The sequence below is a fragment of the Lipotes vexillifer genome, unplaced genomic scaffold (genome assembly GCF_000442215.2).
Source record: "Lipotes vexillifer unplaced genomic scaffold, Lipotes_vexillifer_v1.1 scaffold1315, whole genome shotgun sequence".
Classification (NCBI taxonomy): domain Eukaryota; kingdom Metazoa; phylum Chordata; class Mammalia; order Artiodactyla; family Lipotidae; genus Lipotes; species Lipotes vexillifer.
The window spans coordinates 158,516-175,004 of NW_006785785.1; the positions used below are offsets into that span (position 1 = coordinate 158,516).

The 16,489-nt window shown below is 37.1% G+C and overlaps 1 protein-coding gene across 1 annotated transcript in view; it reads right to left on the reverse strand.

Annotated features, from left to right (window-relative positions):
- Positions 1-16,489, reverse strand: part of CNST (consortin, connexin sorting protein) — a 75,540-nt gene that overhangs the window by 1,213 nt on the left and 57,838 nt on the right. Inside the window, exon 9 of the mRNA XM_007458077.1 lies at positions 2,402-2,537. Within this exon, the coding sequence (XP_007458139.1) occupies positions 2,402-2,537 (136 nt within the window). The remainder of the gene's footprint in view (positions 1-2,401; positions 2,538-16,489) is intronic.

The following is a 16,489-nucleotide window of genomic DNA, read 5'->3' on the forward strand; positions in this document are numbered from 1 at the left end:
AGAGTGTTAAGTGAATGCAGTGCTGGGACAATAGGTATAAACAAGGAAGGACTGCCTTAGGCCAACTAGTCCATACGGTCCTGATCAGCTAGCCTAGCAAATCCACTTTCAGGGATTAAGCCTACAGATCTGCACAAAACACAATATCATATTTACAAGCATGTTCACTGCAGCAAAGTTTGTTATAACATAAAGTTGAGAATAACTTAGTTATTATAGTTACAATGGAAGAGTTAAATAATTATGGGAGATTCATATCATGGAATACTATGCAACTGTTTTACAGAATGAAGTAAATTTAATACATTGTTCAAAGAAAGATGTCCAAGATTGATGGTTAAATTAAAAAGCCATGACATAACGGTATATAATGAACCATTCATGTTAAAAAAAAAAAGGGCACATGTGAATGTACACACATATACATGCATATATACAGAATGTGTTTTGAAAGGATGGTAAGAACTTCAGTCAATACCTGGGGGAAACCCCCAAGGGAGGGAGGGTTGAGAGCCTTAAACTTTCTACTTCATTATTGTCTAAGTTTTTTCATGATTAGTGTATGTTACTTTTATGATTAAAAAAACAAATTTTACAGAACCCAATATAAACCAAATAGAATTTACTTGGAAGATTTTATAGTAATATGTGAATATATTCTCCCCATAAAAATTTAAACATGAAAGTATCTAAGAGTCTAAGGGACTCTTCCCTTTTACTCCTACCCAATCATATTCCCCTCTCAACCAAGAGGTAAACACTGTTAAATATGGTGTGTATCCTTCCAGATCAAACACATGTGGTTTCAGGATTTTTATAGAAACAGGATTATGTAATTGTATTGTCCTGTGATTTACACATTTACAGTTTAATAGATTTTAATAGTTAATAGACATTAATAGATTTAATAATTTATAATTAGCATAATTTTTATACACACAAATAAAAAGGATTATATCATTCATGTTGTGTTTCTTGGGGTTTTTTTTGCTTTTGGTCAGTTCAGTATTTTTACCATTTTTTCTCTTCTTGGCATGATTCCCACCCACCCTCTTATCTTTGTTAACAATCTAGTTTATGTATTTTTCTGGGTATTTCTTCATTGTCATATATTTATATACAAACATTTAGATACAATTTATTTTAAAACACCTATTTTGTTTTATCTACATGCATTGATAGTATTTAGAGCTGTGCTGTCCAACATGGAAGCCAGGAGGCACAGGCGGCTACTGAGCACAAGTTACGTGACTTAGTGTAAGACGAGATGCCTACTAAGGGAACTAGGGACTGTCAGTTCTAAATCCTGGGTTCCCCCTACTATGTATGCAATGATTCAATACCAATTGGTACAAACAAAGAATTGAGCACTTTATCTGGAGAGGACTGTGATAGTTACAAGCAAGGTGCAGAGGTAAAATGAGGGGTGGGAACAGATTATTTCCAAGGTTCCTACCAGCTTTATAATTGTAAAAATTTAGAAACCTCTACTGCTATCACTTTATGTCATATTTAGAAAGCGTATCTACACATCGACCCTGTTATTTTAACAATGCAGTTGTTTTATAAACATGAAAAGCATACTGACAGGTTCTTGGCTATATTTCTACTCACTCTGATTTACCTAGGCCTTAGACAAATTTAACCACCACCTTAAATATAAGCCCAGGAGGAAAAAAAAAAAATCAAACAATAGCAACAGTGTTAAACTGTACTCTTTTTTTTTTTTTTTCCCCGGTACGCGGACCTCTCACTGTTGTGGCCTCTCCCGTTGTGGAGCACAGGCTCCGGACGCACAGGCTCAGCGGCCATGGCTCACGGGCCCAGCCGCTCCGCGGCATGTAGGATCTTCCTGGGCCGGGGCACGAACCTGTGTCCCCTGCATCGGCAGGTGGACTCTCAACCACTGCGCCACCAGGGAAGCCCTAAACTGTACTCTTGAGAGACACCTCTTTCTACAGAGTCAAGAAGAAATCACCGAAGAGAAAATATTTGTAATCCATAAATATTTTCCACATCAGTCAAGAAGGAGTATGAACTGCCACTGAAAAGAAGACAAAAATAGCAGGCTCACTAAAAAACAAAAAACAAAAACTAGAAAATAAAACACAAAACAAAGAAACTGAAATAAGCTCTGAAAATTGAGGACTATCTGTGGGACCGGAAGGCAATGAGATGAATTTTGCAACTTGCTCACTTATTTGAGCAAAACAAATTACTTAGGAATTATTTAAGAACTGATGATAGTTTGATCCTCTGTGTTTCTTTCTTTACGGAAGATAAAGCAACTAAGTCCACATATTCTTTACAAATCCTGTTACCAAACACCTTATTGTACATTAATTCATTCTTTCAGCAAACACTGATCAAATCTGTGCTAGACACAGTCTGAGCACTTTACCTTGATCTAAGTTGTCATCTATTTCTTGGAATCTCACTCTTCGCTTAGATGGTTTCTGTTGCATCTGGGCAGTATGATCTCCTACAGTATTATTCCTCTTCTTTAATATAGAGACCAATCCTTCAGCATGAACAACCTGTCAGAGATTATAAGCACTGTTTGTTATATTATGACGGGACATATCAGTGATGTTTTACATGTAATGGTAAGAAGGCTAATTCAGTTCAAGGGGTATCTGAAGTCCTATTAGAGGTTTAACCAATTCCTATAGAAAAAAATGACAGTCATCAAAATCTAACAGAATAATACTTTCTCTTGTCTTCAGATATTGCCAAATACACATATCTAAAACTCTGATTGCTCTTCTAAAGCCCTGAATTGATTCCAGGGCCAGGCAGTGTGACACAGCATGGACTGGACATCAGGCCTAGTTTATCCTCATTTATAGCTCCGCTTCCCTGTTAAGTCATCTATAAAATGATTCCTTATGCCCTCTCTTTGCTTAATCATTAGTCCTGGGTTTTGCTTTGTAACAGAGGCTGCTTTTTTCATTCATCAGCAATTTTTAAGAAATGAACATGTGAGACTTAAAATATATTCGATACCAACTTTTAACATGAAAATGAGTGTTGTCCTCAGTTCCTCTGAGAAACTACACATTCTATATATATATAGAAACTACACTAAATAATGTTCTAGTGCTCTAAATGTCTTAAGGACTTCTCTTCTAGAAAATCTCTTAGACCCAGTTTACTAGGGACATATTACCCTGTAGTATGCAGAGGGTGGCAAACTATGGCCACTAGGCCAAATGTCTGCTGCCTAGTTTTGCAAATAGAATTTAATTGGAGCACAGCCAAGGTTACTCATCCACATATTGTGTATGGCTGCTACAACGGCAGAATTGAGTACAGACCATAAAGTCTAAAATATTCAATATTTGGCCCTTAGAAAAAGAAAAGAAATATAAAAAGACTTCTGTCTATTATTTCTTTAGTCCCCCCGCTACCTCTTTCTATGCTGTCTTTCCAGTTTTCACTTGGGACACCCTCTCTTCTGCCTCCACCCCACCCTTTATTTAGGAAGAAAGACAAAACAGAAACCCTTGCCATTTAGGAGTTAAAAGACTCTGAGGCACAGAGAGAAAGAGAACAGAATCAGTTGGTAGAGCCAACTGGGAAGCTGGAGGCCTTACCATAGGGCCCCCCTAGGCAGTAGGTTGATTCACAGAAGTTGACTTGTGAGTTGCCTGATTGAACAAGCTGTAGGTGATGACATAGGTGGGCACTGTGGCCCTAACACTGCTGATGTCAGTGACTTGCTGGTATCCGATCACTGTAAGCTGAGGACTTCCTGTAATGTCATTTACCTGATCAATGGTATAAAATATTTAATATGACTTCCAGTTCCAGCCAGCCACCTTTGATAATGAGCTATATATAAACATCACAGATTCTATTAGTTCTTTCTATAACTCAATGCTTTTAGGGCCAAATAACTCAATATAGTCTTCTACTGGGCTTCCCTGAACATGGGTCTATAGAAACCATTATCTCAAAAAAAAAAAAAAAAAAGTTAGCAATTTATTCTTTTTATAGAAAATATGTATTTCAGATGATGTAGTTCTTCTGAGAAAGCTAAAATACTTTAGCGACATTAAAATGATAAGTACAAATTATGCAAAGGAATAGTTTTTCAAATCTTTCATTAGAAAGCAACAATATTAAAGACCATCTTCATACAACAAAGAAAAGTGATTTTACAAGTACCTTGCTGAAACTGGGTACTTGAGGAAGGGAAAGAAATCCTAATAAGTTTCTAAAGAGCAAGACATGGAAAATGGAAACTAATTTTAATGAGTATATTACTACTAAAGATATATCATTGACTTAAAATTTTTAGTAAATGTAAAAAAAAATAGGAAGTTTTCACAGATTCATTCACTATTTCATTCCATAAAATAGTACATTTACCAAGAGTGAATTCACCTACCATAGGTGTTTTCAAGTTGCTTTAACTACTTAGAAAAAACATTCCTATTAAGAATAGTTACAAAGAGAAGCTCCAGAGTTGCATTACTGTAAACTGTGTGTCTTTATGATCTGAGTCTTGAATCTGTAAATTCAAGAGACAGACCCAATAATAAATCAAAAGACACTGCAAATATGAATAAATGGATGTTGAAAGACCAAGAGAAACTCTCAAAATCATCTGGAAAGACACAGAATGTGCTTCCAAGACCTAGAAGCCAGTCCTAGTGCAGCAGCTGTTAGGCCCCTACCTTAGCTCCTGCTTGCCCTAATCTGGTGTGTTGGGCTCCAGAAGTCACACAGTTAAGGGATACAAGACTTCCCGAGTGGCCCCATCTTATTTACTATGGATGGCAATGAACTGTGGCAAACGTTTGAAAAAGGGAAGAAGTAAGAGTATGAGGCATTACAGTTGTGTGGGATGAGCCAACATTTTATCTTGACACCCTCCCCACTCAACCCTTAATTCCTGGCAAAAAATCTATGCACAGCCTTTACATGCTTTTCCTTTTCCTCTCCCACCAAGAATCTTTTGTTTCAGCAGGGCTGCTCCAGTGTCTGAAGTGAAGGAATGTGTTCTTTTCCATTATTTCCTTTCAGTCTGATTCAGGGATCTTCTCCAGGGATCTTTCTTTTTTAACTGCCCTCTTGTCCTATAGTTTATAGGGATGGTGGGACTAAGTTTAGGCATAGGAGGTGCAAGCCAAGGGGGAAACTCTTAGAAGACAGGTGGGTGCGGTCCTTTCTGTTCTGACAAGAGTTCTGAGCAAGGGTCTTAGAACCTACCCCTAGTACAGAAATTCCTACTTATCATACCAAGACAGTCAAACAAAAAGAAATGACTTTGGTAGAGTTTACCTTAATTTTATGGTAGAAGGCAAGTAAGTTAAAACAAAGTCATGGTCTTAGTCTAGGGTCTCATTCAGAAGACTGCCAAGTGTTTCTAAGTAGGTTGGGAAGTTGAGTTAGGGCACATAGAAATGTGTCTTCTCCAAACTACTCTTAAAAAAATTTCTATGCCTTTTAATTTTTTAACATAATGTCAATATTAAAAGGTTAAGAAACTTTAAATCTCAAAAAATAAAGCTTTAAAAACTAAATTTAGGGAATTCCCTGGCAGTCTAGTGGTTAGGACTCCATGCTCTCACTGCTATGGGCCTGGGTTCAATTCCTGTTCAGGGAACTAAGATCCCACAAGCCACATGGTGCGGCCAAAAAAAAAAAAAAAAAAGTTAAAAAAAAACCAAAAACTAAATTTAGTTTCCCACTTCAATTACCAAATTCCTTTCCTACCAAAACAAAGTATACCAAGCCTTTAACACTGAGAACAAAAAGAATGTCTACACTGTAATTAGTGTAATTGTTACTGGTGGTACTCTATGAATAAGTGCAGAATTAAAACAAATAATGAAACATCCATCCGACCTAGCCCTGTATATTTATAAATAAATAGCTCTTCTGCACTTCCCCCTCAAACAGCAATGATCATCTTAAATAGCATTTTAATAATGAACTGTTTGTAAAAAACAAAATTATTCTGCAACTCTGCTGGCAAATTCAGAAAGGCCTTGCTGTTAGATCTGCCTCCTCAAATTAAAGGAGAAAATAGATACCAAATAGTATTCTTTTCTGATCAAGGCTTTACTCAACCCAGAAACTCAAGGTTGGTAAATTTTGCTTGGTTTCCAGGTAACTTGAGAAATAACATTCATAAATCATATTAGTATATTATAAACAGCTTAAATGCCAGCAATTTCACTGTAGAGAATGAAATTCTGGTCCTTCAATGACAAATTTTCCAGTACTATTCTTCACTGAAGGAACAAGTCATGGTTCTCTGCCTGGTCCTTTAGATTTGGGTTCCATAATAAGAACTATGATTTAGTGAACCTGCACTTTTTTTTTTTTTTTTTTCTGTACGCGGGCCTCTCACTGTTGTAGCCTCTCCCGTTGCGGAGCACAGGCTCTGGATGCGCAGGCTCAGCGGCTATGGCTCATGGGCCCAGCCGCTCTGCGGCACGTGGGATCTTCCCGGACCGGGGCACGACCCTGTGTCCCCTGCATCGGCAGGGGGGGGGGGGGGTCTACTGCGCCACCAGGGAAGCCCCTGAACCTGCACTTTATGTAAAGACCTTTACATAATATTTCATACTTAATCTTTACAACTCTATTATACAGGCATTACCAGTCCTATTTTACAGATGAAGAGGCCAAGGTGAGAGAGCTTAAATAACTTGCTTACATTTGTAGCACCAGTTATGGGCAGAGTTGAATACTAACTCAAGATTAAACCTCTTGCCATTTCCCTAATGTGAAAAGATCTTACTTTCTATGATTATTAAAATTTTGCTTAGTGTCATTTGTTATAATACATATTACAATTCAAATTAGATGAACAGAAATTTCAAATAAACCTAATAAGTTTCTTTTGTCTTTCCAAAACACTTTATAGCAATAAATCCTTATCGTATACATCACCTGAATTAAGAGATACTTAAACTAATGGCTAAAACCGTCAGTCTAGAGACACTGGGGAGAAGGTTAGATGAAAAATCCTTTGTGTCATTCAATAATCTGAAAGTACATTAATGTCATGGCTTCTACTACAGCAAATTAATATAACAAGTCACAGCAGGAGCAAGAGGAGGCGGCTAAATGGAGGAAAGCCATCTAGAAATAACACGACGGTGCTCTCTGGCACTACAATGCTGCATCTTAGAACACGACAACATGGAGAGTAAAAAACAAATGATGATGAAGTACATTGATATTAAATTTTTCAAAGATTAATTTAAAAAGGAAAAAAGGGCGCATGCATGGTCCTACCACAGTGTCAGCGCCTAGTCCATAGTGAGGGTGACAAGAAGTTAGTTTCCTTAGGACCAAGGAGGCAACCTCGCACCTGCAGGAAGACTTGTTGCCCCATCCATAGGGAGGAATAAGCTTCCTGTTACGGCTGCAACTGCTAAGAAGCCGGCCTTGCTGCAGTTTCTCCCAGACATTTTATAGATACCGTGTGGCTGACAGGGTCTTGGTGCTCCGGTCGGGTGTCAGGCCTGACCCTCTGAGGTGGGAGAGCCGAGTTCAGGATACTCATCCACCAGAGATCTCCTGGCTCCATGTAATATAAAACAGCAAAAGCTCTCCCAGAGATCTCCACCTCAACGCTAAGACCCAGATGCACTCAACGACAGCAAGCTACAGTGCTGGACACCCTATGCCAAAAAACTAGCAAGACAGGAACACAACCCCACCCATTAGCAGAGAGGCTACCTAAAATCATAATAAGGTCAGAGGCACCCCAAAACACACCACTGGATGTGGTCTTGCCCACCAGAAAGACAAGATTCAGCCTCATCCACCACAACACAGGCACCAGTCCCCTCCACCAGGAAGCCTACATGACCCACTGAACCAACCTTAGCCACTGGGGCAGACACCAAAAACAATGGGAACTACGAACCTGCAGCCTGTGAAAAGGAGACCCCAAACACAGTAAGATAAGCAAAATGAGAAGACAGAAAAACACACAGCAGATGAAGGAGCAAGATAAAAACCCACCAGACCTAATAAATGAAGAGGAAATAGGCAGTCTACCTGAAAAAGAATTCAGAATAATGATAGTAAAGATGATCCAAAATCTTGGAAATAGAATAGACAAAATGCAAGAAACATTTAACAAGGACCTAGAAGAACTAAACAGGAAACAAGCAATGATGAACAACACAATAACTAAAATTAAAAATTCTCTAGAAGGACTCAATAGCAGAATAACTGAGGCAGAAGAATGGATAAGTGACCTGGAAGATAAAACAGTGGAAAGAACTACTGCAGAGCAGAATAAAGAAAAAAGAATGAAAAGAACTGAGGACAGTCTTAGAGACCTCTGGGACAACATTAAACACACCAATATTCGAATTATAGGGGTCCCAGAAGAAGAAAGAGAGGAACTGAGAAAATATTTGACCAGATTATAGTTGAAAAGGAATATGGAAAAGGAAATAGTCAAGTCCAGGAAGCGCAGAGAGTCCCATAAAGGATAAATCCAAGGAGAAACACACCAAGACACATATTAATCAAACTATCAAAAAATAAATACAAAGAAAAAAGTATTAAAAGAAGCAAGGGAAAAATAACAAATAACACACAAGGGAATCCCCATAAGGTTAACAGCTGATCTTTCAGCAGAAACTCTGCAAGCCAGAAGGGAGTGGCAGGACATATTTAAAGTGATGGGGGGAAAAACCTACAACCAAGATTACTCTACCCAGCAAGGATTTCATTTGGATTTGATGGACAAATTAAAACCTTTACAGACAAGCAAAACCTAAGAGAATTCAGCACCACCAAACCAGCTTTACAACAAATGCTAAAGGAACGTCTCTAGGCAAGAAACACAAGAGGAGGAAAAGACCTACAATAACAAACCCAAACAATTAAGAAATTGGGAATAGGAACATACATATCGCTAATTACCTTAAATGTAAATGGATTAAATGCTCCCACCAAAAAAACAGACTGGCTGAATGGATACAAAAACAGGACGCTTACATATGCTGTCTACAACAGATCCACTTCAGGCCTAGGGACACCTACAGACTGAAAGTGAGGGGATGGAAAAAGATATTCGATGCAAATGGAAATCAAAAGAAAGCTGGAGTAGCAATACTCATATCAGACAAAATAGACTTTAAAATAAAGACTGTTACAAGAGACAAAAAAGGATACTACATATGATCAATGGATCAATCCAAGAAGAAGATATAACAATTGTAAATATTTATGCACCCAACATAGGAGCAACTCAATACATAAGGCAAACACTAACTGGTATAAAAGGGTAAATCGACAATAACACAATCACAGTAGGGAACTTTAACACCCCATTTTCACCAATGGACAGATCATTCAAAATGAAAATAAATAAGGAAACACAAGCTATGAATGATACATTAAACAAGATGGACTTAATTGATATGTATAGGACGTTCCATCCAAAAACAACAGAATACACTTTCTTCTCGAGTGCTCATGGAACATTCCTCAGGATAGATCATATCTTGGGTCACAAATCAAGCCTTGGTTAATTTAAGAAAATTCAAATCATATCAAATATCTTTTCTAACCACGATGCTATGAGACTAGATATCAATTACAGGAAAAAATCTGTAAAACATACAAACACATGGAGGCTAAATAATACACTACCAAATAACCAAGGGATCACTGAAGAAATCAAAGAGGAAATCAAAAAATACCTAGAAACAAATGACAATGAAAACACGACGACCCATAACCTATGGCATGCAGCAAAAGCAATTCTAAGAGGGAAGTTTACGGCAATACAATCCTACATTAAGAAACAAGAAACATCTCAAATAAACAACCTAACCTTCCACCTAAAGCAATTAGAGAAAGAAGAACAAGAAAACCCCCAAAGTTAGCAGAAGGAAAGAAATCATAAAGATCAGAACAGAAAAAAAATGAAGGAAAGAATAGCAAAGATCAATATAACTAAAAGCTGGTCCTTCAAGAAGATAAACAAAATTGATAAACCATTAGCCAGACTGATCAAGAAGAAAAGGGAGAAGGCTCAAACCAATAGAATTAGAAATGAAAAAGGAAAGTTACAACAGACACTGCAGAAATACAAAGGATCATGAGAGATTACTACAAGCAACTTTATGCCAATAAAATGGACAACCTGGAAGAAATGGACAAAATAAACAGAACAATCACAAGCACTGAAATTGAGACTGTGATTAAAAATCTTCCAACAAACAAAAGTCCAGGATGACATGGCTTCTCCAGAGAATTCTATCAAACATTTAGAGAAGAGATAACACCTTTCCTTCTCAAAATCTTCCAAAATATAGCAGAGGGAGGAACACCCCCCCCAACTCATTCTATGAGGCCACCATCACCCTGATACCAAAACCAGACAAAGATGTCACAAAGAAAGAAAGCTACAGGCCAATATCACTGGTGAACATAGATGCAAAAATCCTCAACAAAATACTAGCAAACAGAATCCAACAGCACATTAAAAGGATGAGACATTCACAGAAAGATAAACAAGATGACAAGGCAGAGGACTATGTAGCAAATGAAGGAACAAGATAAAACCCCAGAAAAACAACTAAATGAAGTGGAGATAGGCAACCTTCCAGAAAAAGAATTCAGAATAATGATAGTGAAGATGATCCAGGACCTTAGAAAAAGAATGGAGGCAAAGATCAAGAAGATGCAAGAAACGTTTAACAAAGACCTAGAAAAATTAAACAAAAAACAAACAGAGATGAACAATACAATAAGTGAAATGAAAACTACACTACAAGGAATCAAGAGCAGAATAACTGAGGCAGAAGAACGGATAAGTGACCTGGAAGAGAGAATGGTGGAATTCACTACCATGGAACAGAATAAAGAAAAAAAGAGTGAAAAGAAATGAAGACAGCCTAAGGGACCTCTGAGACAACAGGAAATGCAACAACATCCACATTATAGGGGTCCCAGAAGGAGAAGAGAGAGAGAAAGGACCCGAGAAAATACTTGAATAGATTATAGATGAAAACTTCCCTAACGTGGAAAAGGAAATAGCTACCCAAATCCAGGTAGCGCAGAGAGTCCCAGGCAGGATAAACCCAAGCAGAAACATGCCAAGACAAATAGTAATCAAACTGACAAAAATTAAAGGCAAAGTAAAATTTGAAAGCAACAAGGGAAAAATGACAACATACAAGGGAACTCCCATAAGATTAACAGCTGATTTCTCAGCAGAAACTCTACAAGGCAGAAGGGAGTGGCATGATATATTTAAAGTGATGAAAGGGAAGAACCTACAACCAGTATTACTCTACCCCGCAAGGATCTCATTCAGATTCAACTGAGAAATCAAAAGTTTTATAGACAAGCAAAAGCTAATAGAATTCAGCATCACCAAGCCAGCTCTACAACAAATACTAAAAGAACTTCTCTAGGCAAGAAACACAAGAGAAGGAAAAGACCTACAGTAACAAACCCAAAACAATTAAGAAAATGGGAATAGGAACATACATATCGATAATTACCTTAAATGTAAATGGACTAAATGTTCCCCACCCAAAGACACAGACTGGCTGAATGGATACAAAAACAAGACCCATATATATGCTGTCTACAAGAGACCCACTTCAGACCTAGGGACACATACAGACTGAAAGTGAGGGGATGGAAAAAGATATTCCATGTAAATGGAAATCAAAAGAAAGCTGGAGTAGCAATACTCATATCAGATAAAATAGACTTTAAAATAAAGAATGTTACAAGAGACAAGGAAGGACACTACATAATGATCAAGGGGTCAATCCAAGAAGAAGATATAACAATTATAAATATATATGCACCCAGAATAGGAGGACCTGAAAACATAAGGCAACTGCAAAGAGCTATAAAAGAGGAAATCAACAGTAACACAGTAATAGTGGGGGACTTTGACACCTCACTTACACCAATGGACAGATCATCCAAACAGAAAATTAACAAGGAAACACAAGCTTTAAATGACACAATAGACCAGATAGATTTAATTCATATTTATGGGACATTCCATCCAAAAACAGCAGATTACACTTTCTTCTCAAGAAATCATATCAAGCATATTTTCTGACCACAATGCTATGAGATTAGAAACCAATTACAGGGAAAAAAACGTAAAAAACAGAAACACATGGAGGCTAAACAATACGTTACTAAATAACCAAGAGATCACTGAAGAAATCAAAGAGGAAATCAAAAAATACCCAGAGACAAAGGACAATGAAATACGACAATCCAAAACCTATGGGATGCAGCAAAAGCAGTTCTAAGAGGGAAGTTTATAGGTACACAAGCCTACCTCAAGAAACAAGAAACATCTCAAATAAACAATCTAACCTTACACCTAAAGGAACTAGAGAATGAAGAAGAAACAAAACCCAAAGTCAGCAGAAGGAAAGAAATCATAAAGATCACAGCAGAAATAAATGAAATAGAAACAAAGAAAACGATAGCAGAAATCAATAAAACTAAAAGCTGGTTCTTTGAGAAGATAAACAAAATTGATAACCCATTAGCCATACTCATCAAGATAAACAGGGAGAAGACTCAAATCAATAAAATTAGAAATGAAAAAGGAGAAGTTAAGACAGACACCACAGAAATACAAAGCATCCTAAGAGAGCACTACAAGCAACTCTATGCCAATAAATCGACAACCTGGAAGAAATGGACAAATTCTTAGAGAGGTATAACCTTCCAAGACTGAACCAGGAGGAAATAGAAAATATGAACAGGCCAATCACAAGTAATGAAATTAAAACTGTGATTAAAAATCTTCCAACAAACAAAGCTCCAGGACCAGATGGCTTCACAGGTGAATTCTATCAAACATTTAGAGAAGAGCTAACACCCAACCTTCTCAAATTGTTCCAAAAAATTGCAGAGGAAGGAAAACTCCCAAACTCCTTCTATGAGGCCACCATCACCCTGATAGCAAAACCAGACAAAGATACTACGGAAAAAGAAAACTACAGACCAACATCACTGATGAATATAGATGCAAAAATCCTCAACCAAATACTAGCAAACACAATTCAACAATGCATTAAAAGGATCATACACCATGATCAAGTGGGATTTACCCAGGGATGCAAGATTCCTCAATATAAGCAAATCAATAAATGTGATACACCATATTAACAAATTGAAGAATAAAAGCCATATGATCATCTCAACAGATGCAGAAAAAGCTTTTGACAAAATTCAACACCTATTTATGATAAAAACTCTCCAGAAAGTGGGCATAGAGGGAACTACTTCAACATAATAAAGGCCATATACGACAACCCCACAGCCAACAGCATTCTCAATGGTGCAAAACTGAAAGCATTTCCTCTAAGATCAGGAATAAGACAAGGACGTCCACTCTCACCACTATCATTCAACATAGTTTTGGAAGTCCTAGCCACGGCAATCAGAGAACAAAAAGAAATAAAAGGAATACAAATTGGAAAAGAAGAAGTAAAACTGTCACTGTTTGCAGATGACATGACACTGTACATAGAGAATCCTAAAGATGCCAGCAGAAAACTACTAGAGCTAATCAATGAATTTGGTAAAGTTGCAGGATACAAAATTAATGTACAGAAATCTCTTGCATTCCTATACACTAATGATGAGAAATCTAAAAGAGAAATTAATAACAATTAAGAAATTATTAATTAAGAAATTAATAACAACAAAAAGAATAAAATACCTAGGAATAAACCAACTTAGGGAGACAAAAGACCTGTATGCAGAAAACTATATGACAATGATGAAAGATATTAAAGATGATACCAACAGATGGAGAGATATACCATGTTCTTGGATTGGAAAAATCAACATTGTGAAAGTGAGCATACTACCCATAGCAATCTACAGATTCAGTGCAATCCCTATCAAATTATCAATGGCATTTTTTACAGAACTAGAACAAACAATCTGAAAATTTGTATGGAGACATAAAAGACCCTGAATAGCCCAAGAAGTCTTGAGGGAAAAAAAAGGAGCTGGAGGAATCAGACTCCCTGACTTCAGACTATACTACAAAGCTACAGTAATCAAGACAATATGGTACTGGCACAAAAACAGAAATATAGATCAATGGAACAAGATAGAAAGTGCAGAGATAAACCCACGCACCTACGGTCAACTAATCTATGACAAAGGAAGCAAGGAAATACAATGGAGAAAAGATTGTCTCTTCAAGTGGTGCTGGAAAAACTGGACAGCTACATGTAAAAGTATAAAATTAGAACACTCCCTAACACCATACACAAAAATAAACTCAAAATGGATTAGAGACCTGAATGTAAGACCGGACACTATCAAACTCTTAGAGGAAAACATAGGAAGAACACTCTTTGACATAAATCACAGCAAGATTTTTTTTGATCGACCTCTGGTGGTCCAAATGGGACCTAATGAAACTTAAAAGCTTTTGCACAACAAAGGAAACCATAAACAAAGACAAAAAGGCAACCCTCAGAATGGGAGAAAATATTTGCAAATGAATCAATGGACAAAGGATTAATCTCCAAAATATATAAACAGCTCATGCAGCTCAATATTAAAAAAACAAACAACCTAACCTAAAAATGGGCAGAAGACCTAAATAGACATTTCTCCAAAGAAGACATACAGATGGCCAAGGAGCACATGAAAAGCTGCTCAACATCACTAATTATTAGAGAAATGCAAATCAAAACTATAATGAGGTATCACCTCACACCGGTCAGTATGGCCATCATCCAAAAATCTACAAACAATAAATGCTGGAGAGGGTGTGGAGAAAAGGGAACCGTTATGCATTGTTGGTGGGAAGTATACTGATACAGCCACTATGGAGAACAGAATGGAAGTTCCTTAAAAAACTAAAAATAGAACTACCATATGACCCAGCAATCCCACTACTGGGCATATACCCAGAGGAAACCATAATTCAAAAAGACACATGCACTCCAATGTTCACTGAAGCACTGTTTACAAATAGCCAGGTCATGGAAGCAACCTAAATGCCCCTTGACAGACGAATGGATAAGGAAGATGTGGTAAATATATAAATGGAATACTACTCAGCCATGAAAAGGAACAAAATTGGGTCATTTGTAGAGATGTGGATGGATCTAGAGACTGTCATACAGAGTGAAGTAAGTCAGAAAGGGAAAGACAAATATCGTATATTAACCCAAGTATGTGGAACCTAGAAAAATGATAGAGATGAACCAGCTTGCAGGGCAGAAACTGAGACACAGATGTAGGGGAGAAATGTATGGACACCAAGGTGGGAAGGTGGCGGGGGGCTGGGGTTGGTGGTGTGATGAATTCGGAGATTGGGATTGACATGTATACACCAATGTGTATAAAATGGATGACTAATAAGAACCTGCTGTATAAAAAAATAAAATATAAATAAAAAATAAAAAATAAATTAAGAAAGGGATCATGATCTGTGGTGTTTATCCCAGGAATGCAAGGATTGTTCAATATATGAAAATCAATGTGGTAAACCATATTAACAAAGTGAAGGTGGAAAACCATATGATCATCCCAATAGATGCAGAAAAAGCTTCTGACAAAATTCAACACCCATTTATGATAAAAACTCTCCACAAAGTAGGCATAGAGGGAACTTACCTCAACATAATAAAGGCCATATATGACAAACCCACAGCCAACATTGTTCTCAATGGTGAAAAACTGAAACCATTTCCTCTAAGATCAGGAACGAGACAAGGTTGTCCACTCTCACCACCACTATTCTACATAGTTTTGAAAGTTTTAACCACAGGGATCAGAGAAGAAAAAGAAATAAAAGGAATCCAAATTGCAAAAGAAGTAAAGCTGTCACTGTTTGCAGATGGCATGATACTAAACATAGAGAGTCCTACATATGCTACCAAAAACTACTAGGACTAATCAATGAATTTGGTAAAGTAGCAGGATACAAAATTAATGCACAGAAATCTCTTGCATTTCTATACACTAATAATGAAAAATCTGAAAGAGAAATTAAGGGAACACTCCCATTTACCATTGCCACAAAAAGATAAAAATCCCTAGGAATAAACCTACCTAAGGAGACAAAAGACCTGTATGCAGAAAACTATAAGATACTGATTAAAGAAATTAAAGATGATACAAAGATGGAGAGATATACCATGTTCCTGGATTGGAAGAATCAACCCTGTGAAAATGATTATACTACCCAAAGCAATTCACAGATTCAATGCAATCCCTATCAAACTACCAGTGTCATTTTTCATAGAACTAGAACAAAAATTTTAACAATTTGTATGGAAACACAAAAGACCCCAAATAGTAAAAGTGATCTTGAGAAAGAAAAATGGAGCTGGAAGAATTAGGCTCCCAGACTTCAGTCCAGATTACAAAGCTACAGTAATCAAGACAGTACGGTACTGGCACAAAAACAGAAATATAGATCAATGGAACAGGATAGAAAGCCCAGAGATAAACCCACGCACATATGGTCACCTTA